General features: G+C 35.2%; 1 protein-coding gene across 9 annotated transcripts in view; it reads left to right on the top strand.

Annotated features, from left to right (window-relative positions):
* Positions 1 to 22,588, top strand: part of RAPGEF2 (Rap guanine nucleotide exchange factor 2) — a 253,310-nt gene that overhangs the window by 156,597 nt on the left and 74,125 nt on the right. For 3 of the 9 annotated variants that reach the window (XM_081304954.1, XM_081304953.1, XM_081304952.1), the window contains exon 1: positions 9,858 to 10,112. The exons of the other annotated variants lie outside the window; for them this stretch is intronic. In XM_081304954.1, coding sequence (XP_081161080.1) covers positions 10,053 to 10,112 — 60 coding nt within the window. In that variant the 5' untranslated portion in view covers positions 9,858 to 10,052. Of the gene's footprint in view, positions 1 to 9,857; positions 10,113 to 22,588 lie in introns of those variants that run through there. 9 annotated transcript variants of the gene reach the window in all.

The raw sequence follows: 22,588 nt of genomic DNA, 5'->3' as shown, positions 1-22,588 counted from the left end.
TAGGCTTTGGTTGATTCATCCTTTTGATGGAATCAACTGTTTTCCCTTTAGGACCATCAGTAAAGTACAGCTTTTTTTCCTTTTTTCTTTTTTAATCTTTCTAGTTTCTTTCCACTGGCAAGTAGTACTGTTTCCTGACAAAGGGACTATCATGAAATTATTGCATGTTCAAATTTAGGCCTACTAATATTATAATAGAAAACAAAAATCTCTTGCATAGATCTTTTATAGGCTTGAACCTTAAATGAATTGAAAACTTATAGTTAGTTGTCTAAATTTAGTTACAGCTTTGGCAGTTCAGGGTCTCTTATTTTTCCAAATAAATTTCATGATTGCTTTTTCTATTTCTATAAGGAATAATGATGGGATTTTAATTGGAATCACATTGAATCTTTATAGCACTTTGGCCATTTTTGTTTTAAATATATATTTGTAGATAGACACAATACCTTCATTTTATTTGTTTATTTTTACGTGATGCCAGGGATCGAACATAGTGTGTCATGCATTCTAGGCAAGTGCCTTACCACTGAGCCACAACCCCAGCCCAGTTTGGCCATTTTGACAATATTAATTTTGCCATTCCAAGAGCATGGGAGATCTTTCTAAGTTCTTCTTCAGTTTCCTTCTTTAGTGGTCTGTGGTTTTCATTGTAGAGACTTCCACAGTGTCTTTCACCTCTTTTGTTGATTCCCAACTTTCTTCTTCTTCTTCTTCTTCTTCTTCTTCTTCTTCTTCTTTTTTTTTTTTTTTTGAGGCTATTGTGAATGGGATAGGTAGGTTTCCTAATTTCTCTTTCAGGGGATTCATCACTGATGTATAGAAATGCATTTGATTTATGGGTATTGATTTTGTATCCTGCTACTTTGCTGAATTCATTAATTCTAGAAGTTTTCTGGTGGATTTTTGGATCTTCTAAGTTGATGTATACCCAAAGGACTTAAAATCAGCTACTATAGTGATGCAGCTACATCAATATTTATAGCAGCTCAGTTCACAATAGCTAAACCGTGGAAGCAACCTAGATACCCTTTAATAGATGAACGGATAAAGAAACTGTGGTATATATACACAATGGAATATTACTCAGCATTCAAAGAGAATAAAATTATGGCATTTGCAGGTAAATGGATGGAGTTGGAGAGTATCATGCTAAATGAAGTAAACCAATTCCAAAAAACCAAAGGCTGAATGTTCTCTCTGATAAGTGGATGCTGATCCATAATGGGGGGATGGAGGAACTTTGGGCAAAGGGGAGGGGGCATGGGATCCGGAAAGCTGGTGGAATGAGATGGACATCATTACCCTAGGTACCTGTATGACTGTACACATGGTGCAATGCTATATCATGTACAACCAGAGAAATGAAAAGTTGTGCTGCAATTGTGTATCAAAATGCATTCTGCTGTCATGTACCTAATTAAAATAAATAAATTAATTTAAAAATTAGTTACAGCTTTTAGAGTTGAAAAAAATACCTCTCAGTAAATTGTTTGCTTCTGTAATAGAAAGTATTGGAAATGTTTCGGTGATATGTGGAATGATATTGAAAATAATCAAATCATTTTAAGGAACTTAAATTTTTAATCAAATTAGGTCAAACATACTTTTGAATAATTTATTACTTATATTAAGAAAGCCACCTTTCTGTAAGTTTGGTAAATTTTATTTATTTTTTTAATTTCCCTTTTTTTTTAGTTATAGTTGGACACAATATCTTTATTTTATTTATCTATTTTTATGTGGTGCTGAGGATTAAACCTAGTACCTCACATGTGCTAGGTAAGTGCTCCACTGCTGAACCACAACCTCAGCCCAAATTTTATTTTATTTTTTCAGGTAAAGATGTTAAAAGGAAAACTTTCAATGTCCAGTTATCACTATCATTTCTTTCTTTCTTTCTTTTTTTTTTTTAAAGAGAGAGTGAGAGAGGAGAGAGAGAGAGAGAGAGAGAATTTTTAATATTTATTTTTTAGTTCTCGGCGGACACAACATCTTTGTTGGTATGTGGTGCTGAGGCTCGAACCTGGGCCGCACGCATGCCAGGCGAGTGCGCTACCGCTTGAGCCACATCCCCAGCCCCTTTCTTTTTAAAGTAAGGGTATTTTGCCAGGTGTGGTAGCACATGCCTATAATCCCAGGAGCTTGGGAGACTGATGCAGGAGGATCACAAGTTCCAGGCCAGATCCAGCAACTTAGTGAGACCCTGAGCTACTTAGTGAGATCAGGCTCAGTGGTAAGGTGCCCCTGGGTTCAACCCCAGTAATCCTCACCCCTCGAAAAAAGTGAGATTATTTTAGTATTACCTCTTCCCCTATCAAAATACAAGCAAAAGTCTTAGGATAAAGCATAGCTTCTACCAGGAAGTCTTATCTCAGGATGGATATGTTCCTATTTATGTAGTCTCTCTTTTTCTAACATTCTGTACAGCATCACCCTTTTCATCCTCATTTTGGTACCAGCTGATATTTGGTAATGGATATGTTAGGTAAGACCATGTTAAGAACATGAAAAGGATTTTTAAGAATCCCCCAGGTAAACCACTTAATTAATACAGTTTATTTTTCTGTAAAGTCACCAATATTCAGTCTCTGCTTTAAAAATTTTAATTACTGTGAGTACTGGTATTTGAAAGATTCCTTTGTATAATATGTATCACTTGCACGTTAGTGTTGGCTACAAAGTAAGAGCTTAATAAATTATAGCAGTTACTACATTTATAGGGAAGGGCTGATTATTAAGAAAGTCTTCCATAATCCTGGCATGGTGGTGCACACCTATTTGTCTCAGTTATTTGGGAGACAAGGACTCTTTTACTCAGCAGTTCAAGGCTAGCCTGGGCAACACAGTAAGACCTTATTTCAAAAAAACGAAACAAAACCCTTCTTCCTTATATTTAGTTGAAATCTGCCTCTCTGTAATTTTAATTCATGATTCTAGATCTCTTTTAAATGATCAATGTAAATATGATATAGATAGTTAAAATAATTCTACCCCTCCACACCTGTTCTCTGTGTTAAACATTCCCAGCTTTTTCTGTTCCTTCCTTCCTTCCTTCCTTCCTTCCTTCCCTCCCTCCCTCCCTCCCTCCCTCCCTCAGGGGTGCTTAACCACTGAGCCACATCCCCAGCCCTATTAAAATTATATTTAGAGACAGGGTTTCGCTAAGTTGCTTAGGCCTTCATTAAGTTGCTAAGGCTAGCTTTGAACTGTCAATCCTCCTGCCTCAGCCTCCTGAGCCACTGGGATTAGATGTCATGCACCGCTGTGCTCAGCTCATTCCCAGCTTCTTATAGCTTTCTAAATACCTCATCCATGTTTTCTCCCATTAGAGTGCCATATGTACTCATCATTTCTTTTATTAGCTGGTTGCTAATAATTTACATAAAGTCTTACAAAACCCTACAAAGTAGATCGCACTATGAATTCCAGTCTTCCTTGCTGGGGACATCATATATCTGGTAAAAATAACCTGAGATTAGATTAAGGTCAGAACTTGTGCATTGGCAGGTATAGGTAGAGCTCTAGTAGGTCAGTTTTACAGATAATCACTGCCTTCCATTTCTCTATGAATTGTTTCTTAAGCCACATCCCCATTCCTGTACTTATACCAGGGACATTTTGGTAGTGCACATGTAGATCTTTATATTTTTCCCTGTTAAATTTACTAGTTTTGGCCTACTCTTTTCATCTGTCAAGTTATTTAAAGCCTCAATTTTTTTCAATAAGCAAATTAGACATTTTTTTATGGTTACCCAACCCTCCAGTGTCTGCTTCCTCTTGTTAAAGACTAACAGTATTTCACAGGTTATAAGTGGAATCACTTTATGCATTTATTCTTTGTTTGAACAGTTGCTGTATGTCAAGTACAAGGGATAAAGCTTAATACATCATTAACAATATCAGATAAACAAAATACTGTATGATCCCTGACCTCAGCTGACTTATTTCATTTTGTAGTGCAACATTTCCTGTTTTGTTAAACATTTAATGGTTCATTATGCTTGTGCAAATATATTACAAGGGAATATATTACATGGCAAATTAGTAATAAAGATAATAATTCTGTGCATTTGCAGTGTTGCTCTGTGAAATATAGTAGGGAGACCTGTTTTAAGTCCTTGTCCCTAGAAAAGACATTGAAATGATTTGCAGCCAGTTTTCAAGGATTCTACCTCTGAAACCTGTGCACTACAAAATGAAGTCTGACTTTTTCTTAAAATAGGTTCTAGGAAATGAAGTAAGCTTTGTTTAATCTACTGTTAAAGCCTCATTTTTCAAACAAATGCATTTATAAAAGTCCAATGTTGGAATAACTCACTAACTTACAGGTTTCTTTATTTTATTTATTTGTCTGGATATCTCCAAATTGTGTCATCCTTTAATCTTTCTCTTCCCATGTGCTTGGTATATTTATGGAACATTTATTAAGGTAGATTGCTACATTAGTTTTCCAATTATGAATCATATGCAACTAAACAGTTTACTGTCAGGAATATATATATATATATATATATATATATATATATATATATAAGAAATAGCTTAAAGATTTCTTTGAAAGCATATTTTGAGCATATCAGGGTAATCTTTATTTAGGTGCTCCATTAGTTTTTTTTTTTTTTTATTAGAGCTTTATGGTGCTCCATTAGATCTTTCTGAAGCTGAACGTTAACTTCAAGTTTTCCAGTATTTCCAAAGTACATATTTAGATTTAACTCAGTTGTTTATTCCAGTTTTACTGTGTTAGGAGATGTGTTGGTTTCTTTCATATTTCGTAATTAAATTATTTTTTTTAAAGAGAGAGTGAGAGAGGAGAGAGAGAGAGAATTTTAATATTTATTTTTTAGTTCTCGGCGGACACAACATCTTTGTTGGTATGTGGTGCTGAGGATCGAACCCGGGCCGCACACATGCCAGGCGAGTGCGCTACCGCTTGAGCCACATCCCCAGCCCCCCATTAAATTATTTTTAATGATGAACTATTTCATAGATTGACTCTGTGTCTACTTTTTCTCTGAGATACACCAATGGGGGAAAGAGATTATATAACAATGTAGAATGGAGTTAAGGAATGCCAGAAAAAGTTTGTTAGATAGTCAACTTTCACTTTTTGAAAGAAATTATAGTATTAGTGGGGTACATTGGCTTTAGAAAAAAAGGGTAAAATATCTGACCATCCTTTATTTTGCTTAACTGATTTGGTGAATTCATACACAAAAATAGTATTTTAAATGTCATTTATTGGGGAAAAAATCAAACTTTTAGACTCTCAAATTTGTAAAATTTCTTAATTCAGGGTATCAAAGAATAACTTATTTCTTGCTCACCCATCAGTTTTCCCCAACTTATATAATTTTTCCCTTGGGATAGAGATAAGAGAAAAGAAACCAATTTATGACTATTAAGTGAAGTAAGTTCTATTTTGTATTCTTCTACAGTGCTAACTTTATAGTCTTATACAGTATTTTCTAATAAAAGAGAGTGTATTATTTTGTTTCCCTTGTTTTTTAAAAAATTTTTTCATTTTTATTTATTTTATGTTTATGAGATAATGAGGACTGAACCCAGTGCCTCACATACTAGGCAAGTATTCAGCCACTGAGCTACAGCCCCGGCCCTCCCTTGGGTTTTGATGAAGCTTAATTAAATGTTTATAAAGCACAATAAGATCTATGGATAAACACCATGTAACTTCTAAATATGATTAATAATTACTGAAAAGAACAGATAATTTTTCTCAATTTTATAGTAATTAGAAAGTAAACAATTTAGGTAGAAAAAGTACGAGAGAATACAATAGTATTAAATTTGGCATGGAAAGCCTTTATATTAAGTAATTTCCTGAACTATGTAATCCCATCTTTTGAAGTATTATTACCGAAAGTTTAGAATATTTGGATGTTCTTGATGCAGAGTTGTTACTTGGCTTCTTTATTTTGAGTCTATATAATGCTACTTGCTAAATCTAGATGGTTATTGAATGGAGTAAATATTTTGCAAGTTAGAGCTACTTACACATTAGTGTGATTTATTCTTGCTTATATAAAATTTATAATATTGGATTTTTCTAAACCCTGAGTTTATATTTTATTTCTTAAACAGTATCTGGCATATTATAACCTGGCATAATTGTGTTTCTATGTACAAGATAATGTGGATTAAAGAATAGTATCACAGTCCTGAGTTTTAAGATATATAGGTTGTAGGCATGAAGCCAGGTTGCAAAGAGAAATCACACCAGGTCACAGCACAGTACAGCATCTGTGCCTGAGGATGTGTGATTTTCTTACTTCATCTATCAGGTTCCCCCATTAGGTTCATTTCCTTCTTGAGAGAAGTGACACATTTTTTTCTGGAGAGAGGCAAGTATTGGGAAATTTTCACATATAAGGTCATACTCCATCAGAGCATGGGATCACTTTGATTTAAGCTTAGAGAAGAATTTTTTTTTTTGCACATGGACATGTTGGGACATGGACTAGATGGAAAATGTGGAACTTGACTATGTAGTCTTTGCCACCTATTTTTCTTATTGGGGTAAAATGTATGTAACATTAAAATTTGCCATTTTAACCATTTTTAGGATACAGTTCAGTGGCATTTAAGTACATTTCCATTGTTGTGCAACTATCACTGTCATCCATCTCCAGAACTTTTTCATCTTCCCAAACTGAAACTCCATACCTACTAGACAATGGCTCCCCCATTTCTCCTTTCTCAGTCCCTAGCACCACCATTCTACCTTCTATCTCTGTGAATATAGTGTTTATTTTTTTGTGACTGGCTTATTTTGCTTAGGCTAATGGCTACAGTTTATCCATATTGTAGCATGTAACAGAATTTTATTCCTTTTTTGGGCTGAATACTGCCCCCACTTAATATATATACTACATTGTATATTCATATTCATCTGTTGATGGATGCTTGGGCTGTTTTCAACTTTGGGTATTATTTGCTTTAAAATTATTTCTTGTGTCTATTATAGAAGAAATATTTGGGATTTTGACAGGAACTTATCTAGAACATCAAATATGGTCTTGACAGTATCCATTTCCAGTCAGTGGAAATTTCATTCATTTAACAAAAATGTAAGTGCCTGCAATGTGTACTATACTCAGTGCTGAGAGAACAGTTATGCAGAAAAATGTATGTTCTAATGTCTAGCTTTCATTGAACATTAGGGTACATGGGATGGAGCAGACGAACTGCTTGAATACTCTCATGACTAACTGTAAAATCACAACTGTAATAAGTGAGAGATGAATACTGTTGTGATAACCCTGAGGGCATTTTACCAGTATGTTTTTGGGGGCAGAACGGGAGACTGTCAGGAAGGGAGGGAGAAGGAGAATTTCAGACAGAGGAAGTAACATTTACTAAGGCCATCTTGCCCATCAAGGAAGCAAGAGAGCCCTAGGACCTGGCATGAAGAGTGAGCTTGGGTGTGGTGTAAGTCTGGAAAATGTGCAAGGCTTGCAGAATGTTGGGGTTTGGCCTTTAAGCTGAGTGCAACAGGAAGTCACTGAAGTGTTTTAATTTTAAAAGTGGTGCTGTAAATGAAGATGAAATGATCAGACTTTCATTTTTAGAGGATTCCAGGAGATAGTATGGTAAATGGGTTGGATGGAAGGGTTAGAATGACTCTAGACCACTTGATGAAGGAGACTTTTGCCGTTCTTAAAGCAGAAAATAATGGAGTGGTATGATAGCAGCAGAGATGAAGAGAAATCTAAGTAGGAGAAAAAATTAGAATTTAATTTACAGATTTTGTGATGAGTGGAAGCAGGTGTTAGGATAACTCAATTATCCTTAACTGAGTATGGATGTATCAGTTGTACAATAGGATCACAGTGGTTCTTCATTTGTAGAATCTGCGGGATAACAGGAAATAGTGAAAACCAAAGCAGGTGATTTTTGATTGTGAAGTGTGGGAAAGAGGTGAGACTGCAGCATAAGGAAATGTGAGGTATAGGAAAGACTTCTGTTTCTGTTGGCTTTTTGAAATGAGAGACCAGAACTTTTAAAAGTTAATGGCGATTATCTCTGGTTGTGGAGAAGTGGTTAAATATGTGTGGGAGAAGAGGGACAGTGCATGATGGGAGTCTAAGAAAGAGATGGGAATGTGTAGCAAAAAGAACCTAAATCAGGGAATGGTTTCCTTTAGGGATGAGGACAAAGGAAAAAAGATGATAGAATGGGTGCAGTCTTAAGATAGATGATAGCAAGCACTGACGGTTGCAGAGAACATTATCAAGGATGCTAAATTTCTATATCTATTTTCTATTCCTTATACCATTTATAAATCTGAATGAGAGGAACTGACCAGTGATTCAGAGAATAAGTGTCTTTATTCCTTATCAACTATAATGTACTCTTTTAAATAAATCTACATATGTAGGTAAAATTAAGAGTTTATGGTAGAATAATGTATTCTTACTGAATTTCAGCACTCAACTATAGAAGTTTGGTTTGCTTTAAAAAAAAACTGGGTGGATTTATTTTAATATTATTGACAAGGCAGTATGTGCGTGTGTGTGTGTGTGTGTGTGTGTGTATGGGTGTTTGTGAAAAATCACCTCTAAATTTACACAAAGCTTGCTAAGCATGCATTTAAATTTTTTTGGTGGATATTCGTTTATTATAGTACAATGATATTGAGGGTGGGGTAAAGGTCACATTGATTCATTTATCCTCACCTTGGTGAAAAATCATATTTTAGTTCAAAGCTGTTCAAGTAAGTCCTTGCTCCAATTTCCCACCCTGTCTTCAGTGATATTATTTGGAGTCAGCAATCAATGGATTCCATCCCTCTGAGACTTGCTTAACCTACAGCTGCTGATATAATTCAGGCAAGAGCTTGTTACTTTATCTGAATTGTCCATCGCTACCTTAATGAGTGAAATGGTTAAGTAGAGGAGGGGGCGAGCCTTAAGGAATGTGTGTACCGTTTGAGCTGAATATTTCAGTGTATATAGGGAGAGGGAGGGTGAGAGAGAAATCCACTTACATCACTAGAACTGCATCGAGTGTGAGCCTTGCAGGTTAAGAGACAGACTACAGTGTCTTGCTTTCTGCAGGAAGCAGCAATGCTGTTTGTTTCCTAAGAGGAATTTTTTATTTAGAAAAGGAAGCTTTCTCTCTACCCAGGAAATGGCTTTCCTTGTGCGTTGCTATGCCAACTGCCTGCAGCCATGGTCCTCCAAAGTAAGCACAATAATGTAATTATATTGGTGTATTGCATTCAGACTCATGATTCTTGAGATTGTGTGTGTGCATGTGCTGTGTTTCTGTTAGTGACTCTCTTGCTAGCAGGCATGCTTGTGTTGAGTGTGAGGGACAGACATCATTAAATTAAATGTCCATCAGTGTCATGCTGCTAAGATTAATTGTGCAAACTTGGTTAGTGGAGTGGGACAGAGATCACTGGTCACCACTCTGTCAGCATCATTAGCAGCTAGGGAGGAGGTCCCGATTCACACGCTCTGCCCTGATTTTTTTTTTTTCTCTCTTTCTTTCTTTTTTCTTTTTTTCTTGGTTGGAGGGGTCCGTATGTGTGATTGCAAATGAAACAAGAGTGTTAACAATGCTTGGCTGAATGCTAGAGACTGGTTCTTATACCACCCTGGCTAATATAATTCTGTATTAAGCCTTTTTGAGAGGAATCTGTGTGCAGTCAGCCATTTTAGCTTTTTTTCCCCCCTTCTTTTCTTTTGCCTCTTGCTCTTCAGTCTCAGAAATGATCTTGTCGTCTTGGAAGACTGAGAGCTGGATGAGGTTTTCTCGGTCTTGCCATAGCCTGAGAGGGTTAGAGTTTCAATGTTATAAAAATGGAGCCGAGCACCGTTGTTCGGATTCCTTTTCTGGTCTACAAGTGTGAAGGGTTTTTTAAGCTTACCAGTAGTGACACTTTAAGCTGCAGCTTGGTTTTCCCTCCTCCCTCTTTTTTTTTTCTTTCTTTTTCTTTTAATTTAATGCTGTAGAGGGTGACTTGCCTTCGTCAGAGATTGGTACATGATGTGTAAATTCAGTTCAGCATATGTTTCTTCATTATGAAACCACTAGCAGCCCCAGCTAACCATGGAGTTATGGGCCAGCAGGAGAAACACTCAGTAAGTATCGCAAATGCTGTGTGTGCTTGGGTAGCACATCATAGAGATCTGCTTTACAATGGGGATTGTTGCTCTTTCTCTTCAGGAAAAACAGTTTTTGTAGAGGGTATAATAATCTGCTTGGAGGAGGGAGGGTGAGTTCCAACTGGCTTGTTCTTCCAATTTTGCTGTAATTTAAAAAATATTTAAGCAAGACCAACAGTTTGTTTAAAGAAAAAGCATTGACATTGAGAAATATTGGACGGACTGCTTTTTATAATCAGAAACTAGAGCATTTAGTTTCTGAATAGTTTCAAAAAATGTTTTTTTGTAGTTGAATTTAACGAAAGATCATGAGAGAGGTTACTGGGAATGGGAATCTGTAGTGAGGAATTCACACGTAGGTTGAAAGGAGGGATAGGTTTGGTTATTGATTTGGTAAGAAAATGATCAGTGGGATTCATCTGACTACTTAACATGTATTAATCGATGATGAAAGCACAGAATTTTTTTTTAAATGCCACACAAAAAATTACTGCTTCTGTATAATTGCTCCCATGAGTCAGCTGTGCGATTGTCGTGCTGAAGTCCCACAGGCAGCCACTGCTGTTAGTGAGAAACACTTTTCTTTGCTAACACCAGGTCAGAGCTCCAGTTCCAGGAACGCGAGCTCTCACCCTGCTGCTTTATGTCACCATGCTGCAAGTTTTCTGCCATCATACAAATTCATAGCACTGATATTTCCATTAAATCTCACAATGAAAATGTTTGTGATTAGGCAGCACGTATAGTATTTTTGAAGTGTCTTGCATACCTGGCATCCAGTAGGTTATTACATTAGGGTATAGGAATTGTCTTTTATGTATTCTAAAAAAGGATGAGATGTTAAATTTCAAAAATGAGTATAAATTGCTGAAGCTTTGAATACTTGTAAATAGGAGGCTATGAATTTAGAATATTTAGATGCTTAGGTTTATGAGTGTGGTTTGATTTCAAAAGTATTAATTACATACAGTAGCTTTCCTTAGATGAAGTAACCTGAAGGCATCGCCTCCCCTTGTGAGTGAGCCCCGGGATATTCTTCAGGAAGGTGCTGGCCTGGTGGCATGTTGCGGTACTCAGAGCCCAGCCCCTCTTAATGAGGTTCTTGTGGTACTTCACTAATTAAATCTCTTTGGATCAGATCCAAAAAAGGACCAGCCTATACTTAATTTCACTAATGGGAAAAGTTGTTACAGAGAAGTTCCATTGTAGTTTAATTTTATTAACAGGATCTTTAAAGTTAAGCCCTTCTGCCATAGTGATTTCTTCCAGGTAAGAGTAGTAGTTAGTACTTATGAATCTTAGAAACAAAATTTAAACCACAGGCTCCCTCTTCACCTTGTGTATCATTTCTGTAAATAGAAGGACAGTATTAATAATGTAAATTAGCAAATAAATAAAGTTATTAAAACTACTCACTAGCAGAGGGAGAGAAAGTAGTACTAGATTTATGAGAACAAAAGCAATCAAGATAGGTAGTGTCAAATAGTGTATGAACTAAAGCGCCTGGTATCATATTCTGTAAGCACATGTTTCCTGATAGGTTCTTCATATCTCACTAAAATTTAAGGTAATGATATGAGAAAGTAAAACTGACCATAATATAACTTTGTATCAAGCAACTTCTAGAAAACATGAATGATATTTCCACAATACTGTTGAATACTGAAATTTGCCTCCCCAGACTTTCATATGTGGCACAGTTGGCAATTGTGGTCTCTCTACTTGTTGACTAGGCATTGTGATCTAGACTTTGCTGTTGTCAATTAAACCTTTAAATTGTAATTATATGTGAGAAGTTGAATAAGAGAAAATGACTCTGGCTCTCATACAATAGGTGACTCAGTCAGCAGTTGCAGTTGACTTGAGCAAGAATGTCTCTCTTTCACCCTGTGAAACTTTTCAAGAAGAATGTCACAGCTAATTTCAAATAAGCCAAATTTACAAATATTTAAATTTTCGCTTCTTTGAGAAATTTGTAACTTTTTAAGCAGCTTTGCTTGTTTTAGTACAGAAAGGAAGGTGGTACTAAAAATACATTAAATTTGGGAAGCTTTTTGTTGTTATGACTGGGTTTAAGAAGTAAACTCTTTTTATATTTTGTAAGAATCTTTCAGATCTTGTGGGCTTTCATTCTTTATTTTTTGATCTCATTCAGTGCATTATAAGTATACAGGCACATGATAAGTATACAGTAAATACTGTTGACTTTCTCATTTAATTGAATTTTTGGATAATCTTAAGTTTCATTTAATGTTTTATGCCCATTAAACTAGCGAATTTTACATATTTCATCATGACTTCTTCTGTCCCCTCTCTATCCATATATGCTCAGTTGATAATACTAAGATAATCACAGAAATTTTCCCAGCACTGGGCTGTATTTTTATTGTCATGCAGGGGTTTTTGGTTAGTCTTTAGAAGAGTCTTGTGGTTTCGTGAACATAAACATGTAAAAATCTTGTGAGTTTCTGAAAATTAAAGATTGTTAGAACTTCTGAAATAATATTTCTGTATTTTTCAAAAGACAACAAGAGACCACTTGTTGTACAGACTATAAATTGATGCTATATGAAAAAACGTTTTATAGGCTCCGTAAGTAGGGGGGAAATATTGGGATAGCATTAAAAGTCTCAACTTTTTTTGTTCCTGTTTTTTTAAACCCTAAAACCTTTCTCTTCCCTTTTTGTCCACTTAAGATGTCTTTAAAAATCTGTGATTATGACTAGGGATCACTTTGAAAATTTGTAATTTTTTTTTGATTGTGATATATAGTTTTTTTATTTTTGTAAAAATTTTTTATTATTGCATTAGAATTATGCACAATGTTGAAATTTATTGTTACATATTTATACACACATACAACATGCTTTGGTCAACTTTATTCCCCAGTAGCTCCCCTCCCCCCTTTCCTCTTCTCTACTGATCTTTGTTTTGTTTTCATGAGATTCTGCCAGCCACCCCATGCTTTTTTTCCCTTCAAGCTTCCACATATGAGAGAAAACATATGCCCCTTGACTTTTTTTTTTTTTTTGAGAGAGGAGAGAGAGAGTGAGAGAGGAGAGAGAGAGAGAGAGAATTTTTAATATTTATTTTTTAGTTCTCTGCGGACACAACATCTTTGTTGGTATGTGGTGCTGAGGATCGAACCCGGGCCACACACATGCCAGGCGAGCGCACTACCGCTTGAGCCACATCCCCAGCCCCTGCCCCTTGACTTTTTGAGTTTGGCTTATTTCGCTTAACATCATGTTCTCAAGTTCCACCCATTTCCCTGCACACAACATACTTTCATTCTTCTTTATGGCTGAATAAAACTCCATTGTGTGTATATACCACATTTTCTTTATCCATTCATCTGTTAATGGACACTTAGGCTGGTTTCATAGTTTAGCTATTGTGAATTGTGCTGCTACAAATGTGGGTATGCATGTATTGCTATAATGTTCTGACTTTAATTCTCTTAGATAAATATTGAATGATGATATGGCTGGGAAACTTAACAGTTTTTGATTAGATTCCAATAATTGAATTTGATGTTTCAAAGTGATAACCTGTTTTCCAGTTTTATATTTTGGTATATTATTGACTTCTATATTATGCTATACTTATAATAAATTATACCTCAAGTCAAGATTAAATAATGATAAGAAAAGGTGGTATACATAAGGAATTGCCTTACTTAAATGTTGGGAATGAATTGCAGTAGCTACCTTAATTATTGAGCTCTTATAGTTTAGAGGGCATTGTATTGCATTTTACCTGACTTAAATCCTACAATAAACCCCCATGTTTAGAGATGAGGAAAGCTGAGATTAAAAAGCAGTTTTTCTTAGAGACTTATTACTCATAAATAGTAGAGCCATCAGTTGAAACCCAGGTTTATTTAATGTCATAGCTCTAGTTTTAACTGCAGGCCTATACTACCTCCCTTACTCAGCCAAATTCAGTCAGAATGAGATATGTAGAGTATATATAATTGAGGTAGTTGTATTAACCAGTGGCATACATGACTTGAAAAATTGCTTGCTTGTCCACTATTCTTTTTTTTTTTTCTTGGTGTATGTGATGATATTCCAGTCACTGTTGCTATAAAAGAGCAACATATCAATCAAAATTATTTTATAAGACTTGTCATTGCTTGACTCAGTCAATAATGCAGCTGTCCTTTTTGAAATTAATTATCTTGAAGTTTGAGTATGGGTGATCAGGAAAGGATGGCATTTAGCCTAGTTCTTTTTTGTTTGTTTTGTTTTGTTTTTAAGAATTGGTGCATTGTTTTTCTTATTTATTTATTTATTTTTTAATGTGGTGCTGAGGACTGGACCCAGTGCCTCACGCATGCGAGGCAAGTGGTCTACCACTTAGCTACAACCCTGGCCCCTAGCCTAGTTCTTTCTTCTCTTTTGCTTTTCTGTTTGACTTCTACCATGTACATATTCCTGTTTGCTATTTAACTCTTTCATATTGTTGATACACATTGGTTTAATCCATAGATGTGGGGCGTGAAGACACAAAGGGCCAAATGTATTTCTATTTTTTTTTTTTTTTTTTTTAGGTTTTGATATATTGCACAGGTTGGCCTCAAATTTCTAGACTCAAGTGATACTCCTGCTTTTAGCCTTTCTAGTAGCTGGACAAACAGGCACATGCCCTTACACTCTGTTTGCTGCTTAACTTTTAAACACACTTCAGGTCTCAACTTTTTCATTCTGTTTCCTTTGCAACATCTGGTTGCCTGGGCTCCACTGGAAGCACTGAGTCTTGCTATTTTGTCTCCTTTGTGTCTGCCCTAGTGAACTCTGTATATATCATGGAGCACAACTTCAACTCACAACTATCTCTCTTAAGACCATGCTGTAGGTGGATCACAAGTTCAAAGCCAGCCTCAGCAATTTAGCAAGGCTACTGTGTATAACCACAAGCATCAATTTCATCATTCATAAATCCCTTAACCAGAATGGATGAAATTTCACTTAACCAACTATAAACATACCACCATCCCAACTATGCTTTTTAAATTTAGTCTAATTATAAGCATTTCATTTTCTTTTCCCATTTCTCACCTTCTAATGTTCTTCATTTGACTCTGACTTGTTCCTCATCTCATTATAATTTATTTCTGTTGTCTCTCAATAGTAATTCAGTAGCACTTAATATATAATGTTTAATTTTATTATTTACTCTGATTGATGCTTTGAAATAGGTTTGGTCTTTGCAGGTAGATGAAAGTTCCTATCTTGAATAGATTTTCCCCTCTGTGTACCATATGTTTAAGGATGTGATTGGAATTTAAAACTATCGATCAAATGTTAAAAGTTCAGGTTACAGAAGACTTTTCAAAGCTTGACCAATACCATGTGAGGACCCAAGGCAGGAAGATGTAAAAGAATACGAGGACACAGAAGGTAATGAGGAAGAACTTTGAAACTTCACTGCTGGATTGGACTAGGCTAGAGAGAGGAAGGTCTGTCCAGGTGCTGAAGTAGAGGACACAAGTTAGGGACTATGAAGACCCAGCAAAGGAGAACAGCCTCTTTCTCTACCTCCTGTCCCTTTATGTGTTAATTAGACTGAAGTTAAGAAACTTATTTTTTTTAAAAAAATTGCTCCTATGCTACCATGAAAACTTGACCTTTGTCTGAGAGCATTGGCTGGAGTGTCTCATGATTGATGCATTTTCCTTAACAAGGTAGAAATATAGCACCAGCAACTTGCTACTGATGCTAAGTTGTGCACCTCTTTTGGGTTATGAATCCACTTCTTTATCTGATCTCTATTTTGTCTATTGTAACAGATACATTTCCTGAGATTAAATAAATTTATCTTGTGAGGAGGTTTTCCACTGTGCTTGCTTGTAGAGAGGCCTGAGAGGAAGCAATATCCTATTGTTTTAATCAAGGACAAGGTCATCTTGCCTTGGATTTGGACCAAGAAACCCTGGCAACAAATAATAGATCCTTTTAGCTCTGTTAGAAGTGAAGAAATATATTTAGAAACTTGCCAAGACATTACATACACTGTTTTCACATGTAAGATTGAAAAAGCTCAATCCCATCCTAGGACATATTAGTGATTTTGATTTATAGCCCACAGAAGCATATGCTTTATGTCTTTGCTTTAAATATTATTTAGTAATGATCCATTGAAAATAGATTACCTAAAAATAAATATTAGAGAAAAAAGAGAATTCTCAAAATGTATTGTTAGAAGCTCTATTTTTTTCTGGTTTAACATTTAAGCATCATAAAATCACTAATCGTAATTTCTCATTAAAAATATTTTTAAAAAATGAAAATATAGGGCTGGGGATGTGGCTCAAGTGGTAGCGCGCTTGCCTGGCATGCGTGCGGCCCGGGTTCCATCCTCAGCACCACATACCAACAAAGATGTTGTGTCCGCCGAGAACTAAAAAATAAATATTAAAAATTCTCTCTCTCTCTCTCTCTCTCTCTCTCTCTCTCCCCTCTCACTCTCTCTTTTAAAAAAAATGAAAATATAAATGTATATTTGCCACTCTGAAGTATACAAAGATGTGATGTAGCAGTGCACACTCACAAAAGTGACATTGCATCACACAGGTGGCCCTATGTAGGCTCTAGGCCTTGTACTGTCTTACCTGCTAGTATGGAAGCTCGAGTGACACAGAACCAGCCAGTTGTCATCCTCTGCCCCGTCTTCTGCCTTACGTGTGGTTATGTCACATTCTCTCTCTGGTGCGTGTATGATATAATAATTTTATTTAATAACAGTCTGTGGTGTATGCCATCCCCTATCTGTGTTCCTTTTGTACTTTGAAGTCACTATATAAATATTTTGCACATGCTTCATGTCTCTTCATATTCTATTAATACACCAGATCGTCTTTTCTAACTTACATTCCATGTTCATCATAAAGGCTCTTTTTTAGAGACATCTTGGGCATGAATTAGCCTTACATTTATTGATGGACAAAGAGTCTGAAAAATTCCTTTACAACTGTTAAGATTATATTTTTATGTAATAAACACTAGCAAGATACATTATTGGTTTATAATATTGACTTGGGTTAATGAGAAAATGAACCATGCCATCCTGCCCTGTCTCTCTGTACACGTTTCATATATACGTGCATGTCTGTGTAAACAAATGTAAGTAATCCATGGTCTTAATTCATACTTGGGCTTGTAGAAAAAGCTAAAATTTTGCTTAGCTTGCTGTTTAAGTAAAGGTTAATTTGGGAAATTACATGTCATATCTCTTGTAAATATTTTATTTTCCTACTGCCTTACATTAGAGATCTTAAAAATTCAGATCATAGAGGGGTACCATGTTATTGGAAATTTTCAGTAGGTCAGCATTCCATTAATTTTTCTATAAGTGCTAGAACATAGCATCACTCTTTTCATAATAAAGGAAAACAACAGCAAAAAAGCTGTGGAGTCGTCATTTAATATTCCTCCCCCAAGAGAGAGTGAGAGGGACAGAAAAAGAGATTTTTAGTCTTCTAAAGTATTTTGAATAAGTGGAAACACCCTTTTTTTGTTTTACTCAGCAATTAAATATTTGAAGAAGTTAAGTGGAAGTGTTGCAGTATATAGTTTTTATGAGTGTTGTGCAACTGAGAGCACTGTATTTTTATGATAGTGAAAAGCAGATTCCTTGGGGTTCCCTGTCAGTGAGGGCTGACAGGGTTTTATAGTCTCCAGTCTGAAGTGGAGGGTGAGCAGGGCTGGAGGAGGTTGGCAGAAGTTGAGTGATGAACACAGTTCATACCCAGGACCTAGTGATTGAGAATGAGAAGGAGGAAGTATAACTAATTTACCTTTTTTTCTTAAAAGCATACTTTTGTTTATTTAAATGACAATAAAAATATGAAGTATTATTGAAATTAACATAATTTGTTGAAACAAATACCAAAGTCATACTGCTTTAGAGATAACATTTACTTAAATATAAAATATTTAATAGTTACTTAAATATAAAATGATTGAATGATTTTATGTAGAAGAGATATGCTTTGAGCAGCTAAACCAATTTACACTACTTGTTTGGGTTTGAGTTAAAATTATTTAGGCAGTAGTTTGGTCTGTGACTTGTCTATTGTTAGTCTTGTGCATAATTCATTATTTAAAAAAATGTAGCTATGTGTTCATTGAAGAAAAGATTTAAAACCATTGTTAACATTTTGGTGTAAATCCTCTTACTAATGCTTTTATATCATACTGTGTTGTAAAATCTGAATGTATTTGTTCTAGATCTTTTCTCAAAATTGTATATGGAAGATATATTTAAGGACAGCTAATATAAGAGATATACCTTATAACTATAATGAAGTTTCTATCATAAGCTTTGTCTTCTTTGTAGTTTTAAAGTTTGACATATATTATTTGCATATTATACACTAATATAGCATAATACTTACGTATTTTAAATTTAGAAAGAAATGTAATTAAGAATTTCATTTAGTGTTAGAATTTTATCCTACATATGGGCAGGATACAGCATAATTTTAATAAAGCTTTCTTTATTTTTATGATTGTGTTTTTCTTAAAGCTTAGGCAAAATTTCAATATGGGAAGTGAATATTAAAGTGTCAAAAAAATGAAGTGAAAGTAGAAGTATCTTAGCTAAAGAAAATATGGCATATGTCATAAGCTTCCTGTCTTTCTCTCTTTCCCCTGTGAATGATGAGCCTTTTATCACTAAAATCTATTAGGCATATTCTTGGATTTTTTTTTTTACCTCTCATTACCCTTTTTCATATCCCCTCCCTTGAAGAAAGCTTAACAACTTGATACAAGAAAGAATTAAAGCATGTCCCTGTTGAACAGCAAACTTCACAAAAGTTGAAAGTAGTGATAATAAATGAAATGTTCATTTTGCTCTAGGAAAATAAATACAAATAACTGTAGTTGTGTCCTTTACATTTTTTTCAAGAGAAAAGCAACTTAGTCTCTTTCTATTAATAGAAAAGGAGAATATAGATTATAGTTCTTAAGAAAAGTGTACTCAGTGTTAGCTGAATAAAATGTCAAAAGTTAACGTGTTTGGGTACTTATTAAGTGTGTGGCTAATCAGAAAAAAAAGAATCTATATTGATCTTAAAAACATGTAGGATTAAAGAAATGTTTTTACAAAGAATATCCTTTGGTGCAGCAACATTTTGAAATCATTGTAAATATGAACTACATATGGAGATTAAAAAAATGTCTTGCAAGATATTAGTTACATTACTGTCCTGAGAAGTTTCATTTTGTTTTGAAATTATACATTGTGCTTATTCGCTTTGTGAGTGAGATGAGAATATTAATAATGAAACAGCAGATTGCGCATGTTTTCTTGTGGTTTTTCTTCAGTGTTCTATAAGAAAGAAATACAGTTTGAAAGTTTTGCATCTGATTGTAGTATATATTTAAATGCTGGGTGAGTTGTATGGACAAAGAAGTACATAGCAATTCACAGGAGGAAATATTACATATAATTTGAACAATACACAAAGAAGGAAATAAATCTTGAGATATACCACAGACAAGGGCAGTACATAAGCAAAATGTGAAGAAAAAAGCAAACAGGGAATTTTTGCAGGGTCAAAGGAACAAGCCAAAGCATTGAATGGAAAGTGTTTTTGTGCAGTTGAGGAGCAATGAGCAAATCAACTTGGCTAAGGGAGAGGGCAGCAGGAGAAAAGTCGGGTTGATGAGAAGGGTCCAATTGCAGAAGCTTTGAATGTCATGTCAAAGAATCCTGTGGGTACATGTAATAATTAGAAAACTATTAACAGTTAAATGTCATGAGAGAAAGTTATATGGTGTGATTGGGGAACCGCTGTGGTATTGTAATGTTCATGAGCATGTGTTTTAGGGTAACTGGTAGAACCAAAATGTCTCTCTTGATCTGGACATATTGACTAAATCATTTTCTCACTCCTAGCTAGATTGTGTGAGCAGGTAGAAGGATCAAGAATTTTTTTGCATTATTATCCTTAAAATTTTGATTTTTTTTTTTTTTGTGTGTGTATGTGTGTTGTGATGGGGATCAAACCCAGCATCTTGTGCATGGTAGACAAGGCCTCTATTAGAGTTAGACCTCCAGCCCATTGACTATATATATATTTTAATGAAAATATCATTTCATCAACTTTTATGCACTGTTTATTGCTTCCCTCACTTTAAATGAAGCAATAGTACTTTATTTTTATTGCCTGTAAAGTGGATCCCAGTCCCAAAGTATTGAGATTAAACAAAGTCTCAGAATCAGTTAAATGTGATATTAGCCATTAATATAATTGTGGGTTTATTGTAATGACATTTGCATATTACAGCAATAGTAGTTGCAGGTGTAATAAAACTAGATATTCTATTACCCTTGTCAGTTTGCTTAGCATAGGTTCTCTGGTCAAGGAAAACTCAAAGATCAGGAGTCACTTGTGTTGGTTATTGGATTGTGAATTAGAGTTGACCCATGTCTTAGAGCTGTACACAGAATAAGTAGTAGGAGACAGACCTGCTGATATGTGGGCCAAGTGATATGTGTGAGGCTAATGGAGGAATGTTTGGGTCACTTGGAGCCCACCAGGTAGATGTGAGTGGATCCATTGTAACAGATGGATTTTTGAAGATTTTTGAAAAGCATACCAGAGTCATCCAGAACAGCCAGAATATAGGGTTTGAAGAAGCTCAAGTTGAATTGATGTTGAAGATGACCTCCTCCTGTACTGATTTAAATATTGTGTGCTTATAATTTACATGATGCTATCATTCCTTTCCCAAAGGAATCTGAATGCTGAAATATATTGAAATAACTACCTCCTAAGTTTCCACAGAAACTCTTAGCGTTTAGCAATGGATGGGGTAATCTCATTTAGAAAATAAAACTACTGCTAGGAACCCATCCCTTAAGATAAGCCAATTTAGGAAATAGTCTGTTATTCCCTGTATCCACTCACATCTATCTGGTGGGCTCCAATTTGTATATGTTATTATGAATGCTAAAATTTGAACAGTTGTAATGTTTGTGAAGAAAGTTAAGTGAAGAGAAGAGATTAGTGAGGCTTATAGCGTAGTGTCCAGAGGACTCTTGAGCCAGAATCTTGGATTTATAATCTGGTTTTATGATCCACTTGCTGGTGACCCTATTGCATGGATTCTTCATTGGAGACCATAGGGTCGTGTGAAGATTGTGAATTAAAACCTATAAAGTGCTTAGAGTAATGTGTGGCTCATGATAAGTACAATTCTTATGTTTTAGGTATTGTTCATCTCCATTATCCAGGAGGTCGGAAAATTAAGTCTCACACAAGGGAATCAGGCCCAGCAGGTTAGATATTTGCCTTTTGCAAAGATGATATGCCCTGAAGTTGATTTGCCTTTCCCCCTCCAATCTTGTACTCCAGGCAACCTTCTGTTTATTAATTCCATATTATTAGGGTTACAAAGTAACAGTAATAATGTCACTAGCTAAAATTGAAGGTTGCTTATGTTCTAGGCAATGTTCTAAACACCTGTATTTATCACATCATTTAATCTTTAGAACATTGCAAGTGTGTTGTCCCATCATTCTACATAAAGAAATCAGGGCATAAACAGGTCAAGTAACTTTCCCCAAGTCCCATAGCTAATAAAGAATGAAGCCATGGGCAGTCTTTTCTTGTACATGCAAACACACAGAGATGTGCACCTGTCCAGACACAGATCTGTTTTGGAAAGTTGCATGAGAGGTCTATAAACTTTGCTCTTAAGTGTATAATTGTAAAGAAGGACAAATCCTTTTTTCTGTGTCCTGTGGATTATAATTCTTATCAGGTTATCCCTCTACATTGAGTTGATTTTCCTTAGTATTGGTTTCAGAGGGATTTCGTACATGTGATATAGTAACTACTATCATCCTTGCCGTAAGATACAGAGTAACTTTACCTTGATTTTGATGGAAGTATACGCAGTCTATTTTTTTTTTCTCCTTCAAGCTAGGTCTGAATTGCAAGAGCACGGTTTTGTTTTGAAGAACTCTTGGCCTCTTCACGTGCAAGTTTTCTCTTGTTGATTTAAGAAAAGGTGGTCAGCCAGCTTTATATGAGACTTCCCATCTATATGGTTCTCCAGAAGTCTTTTACAGTATCCTGTTTTTAGACTTGAATTTAGAAAAGAATATTGATTTGGCTTCTGTGTCTGGGTAATATAGTTGTTCTCTTGTAGTTTATAAGGAGCTAATTTTCGTATGTACTTAGCCACATTGTGTTAGCCATTTAAATTGCAGATAGGTAAATAATAATGAGGCCCATCATTATTACAATTTTGACATTTCTTTAATGCCCATCAACCATAACACATATGGTTGGGACCATAGAATATAATTATACTTTTTAGAAAACTGTATTGAAATATATTTTCACCTAGCTATACCAGAGTGACCTGCAGTCCAATGATGATGGTCCTTCTTGCATTAAGGACAATCCTTTATTGGCAGTGCCAATGGCC

This window comes from Spermophilus citellus, assembly GCF_964194105.1.
Source record: "Spermophilus citellus genome assembly, chromosome: 8".
NCBI lineage: Eukaryota > Metazoa > Chordata > Mammalia > Rodentia > Sciuridae > Spermophilus > Spermophilus citellus.
Note: the sequence above shows the minus strand (reverse complement) of the source record. Positions and strands in the feature narration are given on the sequence as shown.